Source organism: Platalea leucorodia, assembly GCF_965183815.1.
Source record: "Platalea leucorodia genome assembly, chromosome: 2".
NCBI lineage: Eukaryota > Metazoa > Chordata > Aves > Pelecaniformes > Threskiornithidae > Platalea > Platalea leucorodia.
In genome coordinates this window covers 102123543-102136672 of record NC_138824.1, presented here as the reverse complement: position 1 = coordinate 102136672, position 13130 = coordinate 102123543, and the positions used below count along the sequence as shown (strand labels likewise).

The following is a 13130-nucleotide window of genomic DNA, read 5'->3' as shown; positions in this document are numbered from 1 at the left end:
GACTAAAGAACCATTATAACAACAAAGGAAGAGTATGAAAATTTTTATATTAAATTCCAAAAAGCTGTTCAAAGAGAGTATGCACAATATGCACGAACAGGAAAGCAACGTGCATATTTTAGAAGGTCTATAGCTTATTTAAGCCAACAGTGAGGAAAATTTATTAGGAAATCAGGAAAAAAATGCAATCATAAAACTGAGAGGATGCAATTCAGCCCATTAATAAAAAGAACCTACTGCAATAAATTATCCGGGACTGAGAGAACAGATATTAGAAGTACAGTCCTACAATACTTCAAATAAAGATCTGGCACACACACATACACTCGGTCTACATTAGCATCAGAGCAACAATGAGGTTTTGGAGCAAATTCTCCATCATTCCCACTAACCATGTGCTGACTCAGTTCCCAGGGCTGTTCTGGTACATGCAAACTACATCCCTTTTCAGGGAAATCAAACCAGAGGCTCTGCTCCTGCTGGGCACAAAACATGCTCCAAACCCTCATGGGTTTGGTTTTTTTCAAGTCCTCCATTGCCACTGTGACTTAGCAGAAAAGGAATGTTGTTCTATGAGACCGTACTGCTCTTTTACATGAAGAAGCTCAAATAATGGATTTCAGGTGCATACTTGATTTATGGCACAGGACAGTTATCTTCATAAACTGACAGCACAGCCAGTCTGCTAACAAGAGCATTTTTAATCAGGGAGAACAACACGACAACACACACAGACAAAATCAACTAGTTACCATTCATCATATTTCCCTCTTCTCTTTAACTTACATATTGCCATAATGAATTATTATTTAAAGTAAGTTTTTGTTTAGATATCCAGAGCAAATGAGAAGCAACTCTCACCTGTGGAGGAGGTACTGTTATTGGTGCAGGCATGGGAACGGGAATTGGAACAGGTAAAGCTTTAGGTATAGGTGACACTGGTTCATTATGAGTAGCTTCTGCACCTCCATTTTGAGCTACTTCATTTTCAGACTTCTTGGGAATCCCCTTCCACTCTATTAAAAAAAAAAAACAACCAAACAAACATACATGTATCAGCTCAGTAGAAGCAGACAAGTAGCAAGTACTGCCATGTAAAACTACCATGCTTTCTGATGTTTACAAAAATGACGCACTTGAAAATATTCAGATAATGACAATCACAGAGCTAAGAAGCATTTAAACATATTTCTGACAGTAAAAACTCCAAATTACTTTAAACACAGTACAGCAAATCACTGAAACATAGGAAGTAAATTTATTCCTTTCATTAGTCATTTAACAATTCTTTGCACTGACAGCATTTATACATGCCCAGGACTCTGAAACACATTATCTGTAACAAGAACAGTAAGGCTGTTTTGGTACAAGCTTTCAACAGATTCATTCCATTGCTCTCAAGCAAGAAGGCAGCAGCTTTTACACTAATTTCAGAAGTCATTTCTGAAAAAAAACCAACATTTTTCAGTCTTGAACAAGGAAAAGAATACAACAATAAAGAATCACAGCAAAATAAGAGGAACATCAAATATAGCAGAAGAAATATGGTTCCTATTGTTTGTCAGGTCTTCCTGGAAAAAGACAGCTAGGCAGAAAAAAGGGATCAGTGAATTGGCATTATGGGAAAGAGAAAAACATTGAGAAGACTGAAACACATTGAGGTTATGTTTATTATTCATTAGACTTTCATTTAAAATACACACTCAACTTTTTTTGTGTATTTATCATGAAGAGATGCTACTATTTAGAATAACCACCACCTAATTAGGACAAATTGGACAGAATGACAAAACCCTGAAATAATGTTTCAGTAACTAGACAGCACACCACACAATGGTTAAAACCAACACAGTAGTCTAGAGTACTGATTCAAAGAACTTAAGGCAATTTCAATTTTTAAGTACGGCATTAATTTAATATTACTTTTAAAATCACAACAGCCAGCTCACTAGCAACTCTATACTGATTTGAAGCCTGTAATTGATTTGAAGCTGCTGGTTATAACAGGTGTCATCTTCTTAATGCAACCACAGAAGCCTGATATTTTTACTGCTTACATACAAAACAACAAGAATTCTATTAGGTCCCTATAAATACAAGACTTGCTAAAGGAACTGAGAATGTCACAAGTGTGAAAACTATAGGCACTTTTTTAGAAATTATAAAGTTGCCGTCAGCTCAGTTGCTAACACAAGTACTCCAAAGGCAGGCTCCTTTGCTAGGGGCGCCTCCCACAAACCGCGGTGAGGGGACCAAGCTGGCTCTGGGACTAACAAGTACAACACACTTGCATCGTGCATTACCATCAAGGACAAACGCCAGCGCAGCTGACAGGTCATCTGGTATCCATGTGCATTTTTAGCCCAGCCTCTCATAACACAGCTGCACAATGCGGAACTGTCAATAACTGCTTACAAACACACTCCTGATGAGGGACTGTCATTAACTGCTTACAAACTCTCTCCAATCTACAAGTCACACATGCTGCACTTCTTAGCCATTTCAAGGATTTTATATGCACTCAGAAAGTCAGCCACACCAACTTCAGTACACCAGCACAAAGGACAATTTTTTAAAAGCATTTAAACATGTAGCAATACTTTACCTGGACTAAGAGTTTCATTGTCCAACATTCCTCCTTCACAGAAACTTTCAAGATCTTCAGGTTTCACTTTGTCCCATGGTATGTAAGTAACACCTAATTCTACATCCCAATACTGCTTGTAATCTGGCTTTATTCCTTTATTCAAAGCCCATGCAATCTTGGGGGAAAAAAATACATGTAGTCAGGAAAATGTTTCCATTGTAATATTTAGTTCTCACAAAACAGCATTGCCATTTGAGGCTAAAAAGCCAAAAGAATACTCCAATTGAAACAGCAGAAAAAATAGGTTAGTTACAAAACTCTGAAGTAAGAGGGTTTTTTAAAGCAGACTTAGTTCTTATTTCTTGGCTTGACTCTTGCACACAATTTGTAAAAAACGTATAAAGGCAGTTTCTTCAAATGTTCCCCAGTCGCCAAGATTAATTCTGTTTCCCTTCAGAGGACAGTGCCACACTCTAATACAATGTTCTACAAAAGGAAGAACTTTACTAATGAATGCATTCTTCCTTACTCATTAGTACTCTATGTACGATTATCATATATAATTAAACTGGGTTATAAGACAAAAAACCAGCAACAAGACAGACATAGTTATAGTCCACTGTAATGACTAAAAGGACACCATTTTTGTTGGTTAACTAGACAATTACTGGCAATCTTTCAACTGACTGGCAATCTTTAAACCGAAACCGATGCAAGTTCCACTAGTCACATTACAGAACAGGAAGAATATGTATCAAGAAAAAAAGTGGTCCATTCACATAAATTTACAGAATACCATACCCAGAATACATAAAAGTCTAAAATACCCAGAAGTGTAGAATAGATGAAAAAGGATTACAGTAATTACAGTAGCTTTAGAACAGGTTGACATTTTCCAAGAAGTACCTTTATAGATTTCTGATTGACTTTGAAGTTTCCTCGGCTCAGTTTTTGTAGGGCACGGTAAGCATCTTGTCTGTGAACCATTACAATATAGGCACATCCTCTAGGCGGTATCATCTGTTTGTATTTTAAGAAAAAAAAATTGGTTTTGCTAGCACATTAACGAAGTAATGAACAACACGCAAGTGTTCAACTACAGTATGCTGGAACATTAGCAGGTATTTCAAAAAGGACTATATGGATGTATGAAAGAGAATGTTAGTTTAAGAGGCTAAGATAGCCAGTATCTTCTGGAAATAAAAATTTCTACTAAATTAAAAGCAACTTCTTATGTGGAAAGTTTTAAACTCTACTCCATGTGAGAATATGGATGACTGTCGTATATTTAATCCTTTAAAACTGTTAAACAGTGGTGTCCATGTAAATGCTGTGGTCTGGTAATTAGTTACTTTGTTGGAAGAAACAAGACACTAATACCCTACTTCATTCCATATACCACAAGCTGCCGGCTTCACCTCCGCATTCAGCTTTATCTGCAGTTTTGTAATAATTTCAATTATTTGTAATGCATTTGAGAAAAAACTTCTATGTTGTTTTACAAAATTTGGGAATAGGAAGAAAATTACAGTCACTTCTTTTTGTTTGTTTGTTTTAATGAAATTTTACAGCTACCAGAACAGCTATCATTTATATCTAAAAATATCCTTAAATACAGCAAAGCATAACAATAGTTCTCCATGTTTATGACTAAAAGGACAGAATAGAAACACGCAAAAGAAACAAGAACACCAGCTGAGTCCACATTTCTATAATCAAACAAAATGCAGCAGACAAGGAACTCGGTAGCACAGTATGTAATTCTGTACCTCTCCTCAATAGCCCTTTCTCATTCAATTTTCTCCAGAGAAAGCACGATTTTTATGAAAATGGGATAATCTTCTGTATTACCCCCAAGAGCGTGTTTAAATTGCAAGAAACTAAAGCAACTGCCTTCTTGTTTTTCTACAAAGTGGCCAAATGAACTGAGTTTACAGGTTAGAAAACACAGCCATATAGGAAATGAGAGCTCTTGACTCATTTGAATGTATCAAAAATAAACCTGTCTTAAAACAGTCTGAAAAGACTTTTTGTAACCCAGGCATATCGAAGTAGCTTACACTGCACCATTTATACTTACGTTTATTGATTCAATTGGGCCAAACTCCTCCAAAAGACTTCCAACATCCTGTTGAGTTGTCCTTTTGTCAAGTTGTCCTACCCAAAGCGTAGTACTACAAACTACAAAGGGTGAACACAGATCGTAAGAGCACTTAGAAATACACATTTCACAAGCTAGAATGTCAAAATAGTCATTTTAAAATAGTCAGTTATTCAAATGAAAAAGCCAGCTAATATTAAAATATGTATTTTAATCTGTAGGAGTGTTTGACAGAAACCTCTTTTTCTTGCCTGCCTGGAGCTGTGTTAACAGTTAACCACAGCAACTACATCAGAATCACTGTTAGAAAGCACTCCCTAAGAAGCTCGCTAGTTAATTAATATTGAAGTGACCTGTAAGTTCTGATGATCGTGAGCTCTGGAGATCATCATAAAAAGGCAAAATATGCTTTGCTGCTAACAATGCTCCATGAAATATCCCAACACATACAGTGGATATTTCACAAGGTAACTCACGCTGCTTAGTATGAAATCCAAGCTATGGGCCACCATTGCAAGTTATGGATAGTCCTTTCTGGCAAGATGGTAATTAGTTTTCTTACAGCAATACACCCACCGCTAGCAAGTTTTTCCTCCAGAATGTGGTGATAATTCAACTACAATGAGCAACCAAACTTTTAACCTCTTTAGTGACCTATTCAATGCCATTTCTTTCTATGGTTAAGTGAAAAATTATTGACCCAAGCTTTTTCTTTCAGGAAAGAGTAAGCAACATGCTTATCTCAGTTCATGCTTCAAGGTAATAAAACAGCAGATGAGCTGAAGGTATCCCATTCACTGAAGACTACTATAGCAACATTTAATACTCATCTATGTTTTCCCCACTAAGTGATATAAAACTGCAAACCTAAAAAGCATTATGTGACAGAATCTGGGAGAGATGTTGGCAAAAGCATATCTTACACCATTGCCAGTAAGCTTTTAATGAACAGCTGCTAAGTCTTTGCAGTCCTTTTAAACTAATGGCATTGTCATTCACAAGGTTTTGGCTAGTTAAAACTCTTTAGTTTTTGTCCCTCTTGTATAAAAAAGAATGTTCTCATTTTACTTGATGGCTGCAGAGAAGATTCCACACTCCCCAGGAATATTCAGAAGACAACTACTATATTTTGTCTGTAAACACAGGCAAAGCCAGGATTATTTCAGAAATCCGAACATTAGCCTGTGTGTTTTCTAGGTCAAAGCTCCCCTCCAGGTTTGAGAGACACACAACATTGAATCATTAGAAAAATCATAATAATGTGCTCAACTTCTTGTTGCTCAATCTGCTTTACCTTCTATGTCTCGAAGGAAGGAAAAGAAAAACATGGTGTTTCAGCTTTTTCTTCCCTCATTTTGCAGCCAAAATATTTCTGACTTGGAGATATTCCAAAAATGCCAAATTGCCTACTATGAGTAAAGGAAGTACAGGGATGTGTGGTGAATTTAATTCTTACCAGCTTTACAACAGTTCAGAAAATGAATCACAGTACAGTTTACTTTTATTCTGTTTGGATGAGTCTTGGAACCCACAAATAGCATTAAACCCAAGAAAAAATAATAAATAAATTAAAAAAAATACACACATCAAATTAAGAGTTGTCTTCTGGGATATTCTGAGCAGATATCACATACTGAAGGTAAGTGGACTTGTCAACATTAAATTAAAAAAAGTCTAATAGATAGAGGAAGCGTATTTCTTCAACATTTACAGTTTTTCTAAAATACCTGTTTGTCTTAGTATTCCATTTTACATAGGCATAGTATCTACTGTAACACCTTCAACTTCACAGAACTCTAAAATTCATTAAAGAAAATACTGGGCACAGACAAAATTCTATATATGAACCAGGAAGATGTTGAGCATCTGAAAAATGGTATTACAAGAATTTGCAGAGTTACATCAAAGAGAAAGAATAAACTTACCACTAACAGTTTCTGACTTGATCTGAGGAAGGCCTTTTGACCTGCGTTCTCTCTCCCTCTCACGTTCACGTCTTTCTTGCGACCGAGACTTAGGAGAGTGTCGGCGTCTATCTCTGGACCGAGATCGAGATCGACGGTGACGTGACCTTCGAGATCGGGAGCCAGATCTTGAACGTCTCCTTTTAGGTGACCTAGTTTAAACCAACAACCTTTTATGTTCAATCTTTCTGACCCAGACATTGACAGATAGATAACTATTTCAGGTATCTATTTAAATAATCAGGCAAGAGTTCAGTCAATTAAAAAAAAATCCAAGTTCAGTCACATGCATTTAGAACTAGAATAAATTATTACAGTAGCTTACTAATGCACTCCAGCTGATTATTTTTCAATTTCTTATCTTTTATTGATTTTGTATTGAAGTTGACTATCAACACTATGTCCATATTAACATAGAAAAAAAATTACATCTGCTTAAATTAGGAAAATGCTTATTGCTTTTACAAAAGAATGGCTAAAAAAAGAGACTAAAAATAAATTCTGATAGTGAAATTGTATTTTACATCATGTCCAAGTTCTAAACTGCTCAAGGTCTGGAAGACGGAGTAAACCTTCAAAGAAGTCATATGAAACTTGGCAAAGGAGAAGACTCGTAACTAGGTAGATAGCTTTGCTTTAATACTGGAGCCAGATTTGTTAGGTCAGCTGAGACATGTGAAATACTGCCTCTGTGACAGGGAAAGTCCCACAGTACACTGGATCACAGATTTCTTTGTAAGAAAAGCATCTTTAGAGTACAGACAAAATGAAACTATCATATTCTGTTTCCCTAAAATTTACCCAGATTGATGGGCATGGAAGTTACTCTCTATGAATAAGAGAGAACTGTATAGATACCCAATCTTCCTTAGAAGGTAGATGACTTTCAGAGGTTCACAAATCTTAAGAGTCACTAATCTTTTTCTCATGACCACTGCATTGAAGTACACACAACATTTAGCTGTATTTATAAACAACTCCTCTCAGATGTAAGAGATTGAAAGGTTCTTTTTTTTTTTTTTTCTTCCAGAGGGGAATTCAAATAAAGCCCTTAACAGTTTTGACTTTACCCCGAAATTTCACTAGTGGTGTCCATACACAGAATAATACACAGACAATAATTTCTTGTAATTAATCCTTAGATTAAATTGAAATGGGACTCTTTTGCTAAATGTGTTTTTTGGCATTTAGTCATAGAATCCAACTTGTACAGCACAACTGGGCACTTACAAGAAAAGACCTCAAAGGTCGTACGCTGAGCAGGGCACCCAAGAAGCCAACTTGAAATACAGGTAACAGAACTACATCCTAAGGCACTGAAAATTACCTCCACCAATAGTTCGAGGAATTAGCTCACCTCTCAGCTATTTACTGTCATCTCAGTTAGAAGTTACCACCCCCACAGTAGATTTGGCAGCACAGCACCAGATTCTCTGAGCTCCAGGTAATCAGCATAACTATCCTCAGTACTCGTACAGAATTAGTAAAGCGTTTTCAAGTCTTTGGACATGACACACTTAAGTTCCTTACATTAAAATCCAATAAATGATATAATACATACGCTCACAAAAAGAACTTTCACTAATTTACCTTGACGCAGATCTAGATCTTGACTTTCTGTTGTCAGAAACATGCCGTTTTCCCTCTTGAATAGGTGGCTGTTCCACTTCCATATCCTAAAATATTAAGTTGACTGGTGTTACGGGTGAGTAGCACAAGCATTTTATTTCATTTTATGCCTAGACTAAATTACATAACAGCACTAAAATTATATTGAATATTTACATATGTGAAATTAAAAAGTAATGCAACTCTCCTCAGAAGCTTCACCACTACTTTGTAGTCACTAATAGGGAGACAGTCCAGTATTAAATGAACTTAATACAACCACTGCAAAAACATAATAAAAATAATTTACACAAAATTCTCATTTTCAATTTGAAAATTATTGTTTTTCCACATTTTAGTCCATTTCAGCACCACATATATTTCCACAGAATATGATTATATTCCTTAAAGTCACTCAGTGGATCTTACTCTGTCATCAAAATCATAGGCAAAGTAAGATCTACTAGAAAATTTTTCTCCAAGATGTTACAGGAAACTCCTTCAACCCATATATATATATAAGCAAATTACAATACAATAAATTTGAAGAATGAAGCAGTAAGTCATCAAAAGAATACATAAAATGCAAGAACCTGCTTAAAAAAAAGCGGTAAGGTCAACACAGCTCTTCCTTCCTACCCCAAATCCTCCACAGCTTCCCACTCCAGAACATACTGTGTCCTGCCAAAAATTTAAATAGTCTTCATGATGTGACCCCTGGCAGGGAACACCCAAACAAGCAATCTCTCAGAATGTACTGACTCAACAGAATTCAAGGCTAAAAAACTAATTACAAAGCCATGCTTGAGAACTGTCCCTTTATTCCAAGTGGAAAGCAAGAACTTATTTCTAGAATCTGTGACATCACAGGTCACCACATAAAGACAGCTTGGTACCATCTCCAGTTCTCATTTTAGAATTTCCTTTTCTTGGAACAAAAGAGGCAAATGTATTAAACCTTTTTTTTTTTTTTTTTTCTTAAATACAGGCTCATAAATAGACTTGCTCTTTGATTTCTTCTTCTATAGCAGCCAGTTACTGAACCAACAATATCCTCCAAAATCTTAGAGAGGTGTTTACATACACTTGGATTTTTTAAAACTTTTACAGACTTCTGAGTCCACTTCCACTATATTAGCAGTCTACCAGGCCCTTAAAAATCAACTTTTCCAGATAGCTTCTCTCCAGAATGAGATTGCATTGTTAGAATTCCACAGAACAAAACATTCCTGAAGCGTGATGGGGACAGGAAAGGGAGGATGAGGGAAAGTGAGAAGTGGAACGACAAAATGCAATCCAAAGTCTTTCACAAAAGGAGGCACAAAGCATACATATGCTGCTTTTGCTGGACTTCTGAAATACCAGACTTGTCATGTAGCACTGCAGCTATCCAACTTTCTCGCAGATGAGCTACCCTCACAGCCATCTCTGTCCATGGTTATCATGAAATTTCCTCTCCTGAACAAACTATACACATTTAAGAAAGACACATATTAGAGCATTTAAGTTAAGTTTGTTTACTGTAAGGGGTCCTCACCTGCTGATGTGGTTTTTGCATGTGTGATTCACTCTGTACTGGAAAAGGAGACTGAAAAGTTTGCTGCACAGGTGCTGTTGGCGGAATCACAGGCTGAGCCATAGGCGGAAACTGCGGGGTAGGCAGGAGACCAAAACCTGGCATTTGCCCGTTAGGAGGAAGCGGAACCTTTGGAGAAGAAAAACCACGAAAACTTCCAGTTAGGAAAAAAAATTACATTAGCTTTCCCTGTTCACTAAAGTAAAATTGTATTTCTGCTCCAAAGTCACAGTAAAACACCAGAAGCCTGAGAAAGATGAAGTAGGTCAAGCATTTAAGTACATAAAATAAAAATCTTGTTCTTCAAAGCTCGACTAGAACAGAGAACAAAAATATGTTTCTTGGGAAAGTTGGAGGGCTAAGCCATATTCACTCTTCACTAATAGGAACACCACTTCCTTACTTCTGCACCGAAGAAAACAACAAAAGATAGAAAACATAACACAACAGAGGGACAAGGAAAAGTCCTGAAGTTACCTGGTGACGCATTGGATCCTGTTGTATTCCCATCATTCGCTGCTGAAAAGGATCCATATTTGGAAGCTGAGGAAATACTGGCTGTTGTATACCTTCTCCTGGAAATCCACTAAAACCAGGAACATTTTGGTGAGACAAGTCAGTAGATACACAGACTTTTTGCCTTTATTTTACATATTTCTATGTACATTTACACGTTCTTGCTTCAAATTTAGACAGAAAAATTGTTTTTATTATGATCCCATTTCCTCTCTAAAAAGTTAAAATAAAAAAAGGAGAAAAAGTAGCTTCCTCATCTTTTCTCCATTTTAAGAGCAGTCCTCTAATATTTAAAGAAGTGCTACATAAAGGTTTAAGCCTCTCTTTCCCCTGTACTTATACGATCTGGCTAAAGATCTCAGTCTATGGAAATTTTTCATGAAGGTTGTCTGCCTTAGGATAACTTTCTTCCTTTCCAGTTCCTCTTTTAGGAACAAAAGAAGTAAGCCTTTTCCTCAAGTAAAATAAATTGGCCATACTTTTGCTGGAAAAAAAAAACTTTAGTTTGGGAGGAATTTAGGGCAGAGGAGAAAGGGATATGTATATCACACAAGGATTACAGTAATGCCATTCGCTTCCTGATTCAACACACAGAATGGACAGTGCTCAGGGAATTAATGAGGTCTGTGCAGTTAACAGCACCTGTTTACAGGATGCAGTTTGTGTAAGAAACTGAACAGGATTTCAGGAAGATAAAGGAATTTCATGGTGATGTGAAATGGAACTTTGTAGTATTTTAAGACACGGTGCCATAAAATTCTTCGATGATTCTGGACAGATCAGTTTTTCATATAGAGTATTACTGATTTTATGCACCCAAAATGAGACTGGTGAAATCCAATCTTCAGAGGCATCTTACACAATTATAAGGTAATAAGGACAGAGGCTTTGAAGTGCTACAAACAGAACATAAATATGCTGAAAAGCCTAGTCCAATGATCTCTAGTTGGGCATACACAAGCAGTGCTTATGTTTGACCTACCTCATCTTTCTGTACTCCAGAGTTCCATCTGTATTATAGGAAAAATACTACCAATTTACTTAAAAGGCATTTTAATTAACTAATACTTGTGGAACATTGAAGTGCTCAAGGTGATAAACACAGTAAGAAAGCTAATGACAAAGTTAGTGATTCTGTTTTTGAGAGCAGGGTTTGGATGGCATATACAGAAAGTAAGACATGGGGCCACATACTGAAGCAGGGAAAAAAGAAATATTGACTAACCCAGGTATTGAGCACCATCCAGCCTGTGCACTGAATGAGAGAGAGGTCCTGTGGAAAAAACTAGTATGTGATCATGTAATTTAAGACTTTATCATAATGCACAGCAAAAGGGAAATCGGAGTCTGCGTTAGTTTGGGTGGGTATTTAATGTTTGAGAACGTAAAGCTGCAAAGCCAATTTTAATTTTTTAAATAGTTAAAGCTACCACAATGTTTGGAATAGCATCTTTTTGCCAGCCAGCAAAGCAATCCAGCTGATTACTAACAATGCCCTGACACACTCAGTTGTGCAATAAAAACACGGAACTCATCTTGAAACCAAAACTGAGCTTTTCTCTACAGAACACATTCCTCAATCAATGATGCAACATGCCAAACCTATACCGGACTACCAAAGTAAAAAGACGAAAAAAACCAAACTCACCAGAAGTTAACAACGTTTTAACTTCGAACTATAACAGGTAAGCATTGAAGTAACTTGGAATTTTAATCAGCTTTCTACTTTAAAGATTTTTTAGAACAAAGGTTTGTTAATTTTATTATGACACAAGACTTACAAAGCTGGCTGAGAAACTGAAGGAGAAGGAGCTGAATCTTCTTTCTTTGAATCTTCTACTGCTTCTGGTTCATCATCATAGTCAAACCGATCTAGCAGCTTCTGAAATAAATTACATTGAGCCAACTATTTTTTCTGTATCTTATATAATTGGCAGCCAAAATATCCTTATTATCGAAGTCTTACTAGAACAAACAAATTTTGCGTTATTTTTCTCCTAACAAATGGAGGACATTGAAGCATCCACCAAACAGTCTTCTGCTGAACTGAAAAAGTTAAACACAAAGAACAAATGAAGACTTACTTTGTCAAAGGATGTTTTTTGCTCAGGTGGTGGGAAAGCAGCTTTTTGTTCTGGTGGTTGTGCTGCTGTAGTTTTCAACTGAGCAGTAATAGCTTGAACCTGAGCCATCACAGTGTTATCTATGACTGGTGACTGGGGTTTTTGAGGCTGTTGAAAAGTCTGAAGAATTTGCTGAAGCTACAAAAACATATATAGTATTAAGTATATATTCTTATATAAACGCATAGTATTTTCTGAAAGAGCAGTAGGATATAAATTTGACATCAAACCAGACCATGGCACAGGATGAACACCACCAACAACCTGACTGAACTATGGAGAACTTTCAGCAAGACCAACAGTCACTTTTTAAATACTTCAGTGGCAAAATTCAGCAGATCCCAAGATTTCAGCATTCAGGCCTTTCAACACTGCAAACATTTATGGGAACCAAACGACAAAAGTCAACATTTTGTTTGGTATATTCCGCCTGTTCTTGAAACTTTGTAACTCCATCCATTCAGAACGAATTATTTAGGAATATATAACTGCATTTTCCTCAAATACCATAATTACTGGATAGAAGGGTCACAGATCATTCAAACACTGACTTTAACTCTTACGAGTTTTCCACTGAAGACCTTAGGGAGGCTTTTTGTTTTGCTTCAAATCAAGGATATTACTTCCATCATTTTCCCCCTCATTTAACATAAAA

The 13130-nt window shown here is 36.5% G+C and overlaps 1 protein-coding gene across 3 annotated transcripts in view; it reads right to left on the bottom strand.

Moving 5' to 3' along the window:
• Positions 1 to 13130, bottom strand: part of SCAF4 (SR-related CTD associated factor 4) — a 47859-nt gene that overhangs the window by 16033 nt on the left and 18696 nt on the right. For 2 of the 3 annotated variants that reach the window (XM_082304416.1, XM_082304418.1), the window contains exons 7-17: positions 12437 to 12613; positions 12134 to 12234; positions 11578 to 11625; positions 10314 to 10422; positions 9798 to 9965; positions 8243 to 8328; positions 6614 to 6804; positions 4668 to 4768; positions 3494 to 3607; positions 2606 to 2762; positions 862 to 1016 (exon numbers count right to left, since the gene is read on the bottom strand). In XM_082304416.1, coding sequence (XP_082160542.1) covers positions 862 to 1016; positions 2606 to 2762; positions 3494 to 3607; positions 4668 to 4768; positions 6614 to 6804; positions 8243 to 8328; positions 9798 to 9965; positions 10314 to 10422; positions 11578 to 11625; positions 12134 to 12234; positions 12437 to 12613 — 1407 coding nt within the window. The remainder of the gene's footprint in view (positions 1 to 861; positions 1017 to 2605; positions 2763 to 3493; positions 3608 to 4667; positions 4769 to 6613; positions 6805 to 8242; positions 8329 to 9797; positions 9966 to 10313; positions 10423 to 11577; positions 11626 to 12133; positions 12235 to 12436; positions 12614 to 13130) is intronic. The other variant, XM_082304417.1, reaches the window with a different exon arrangement.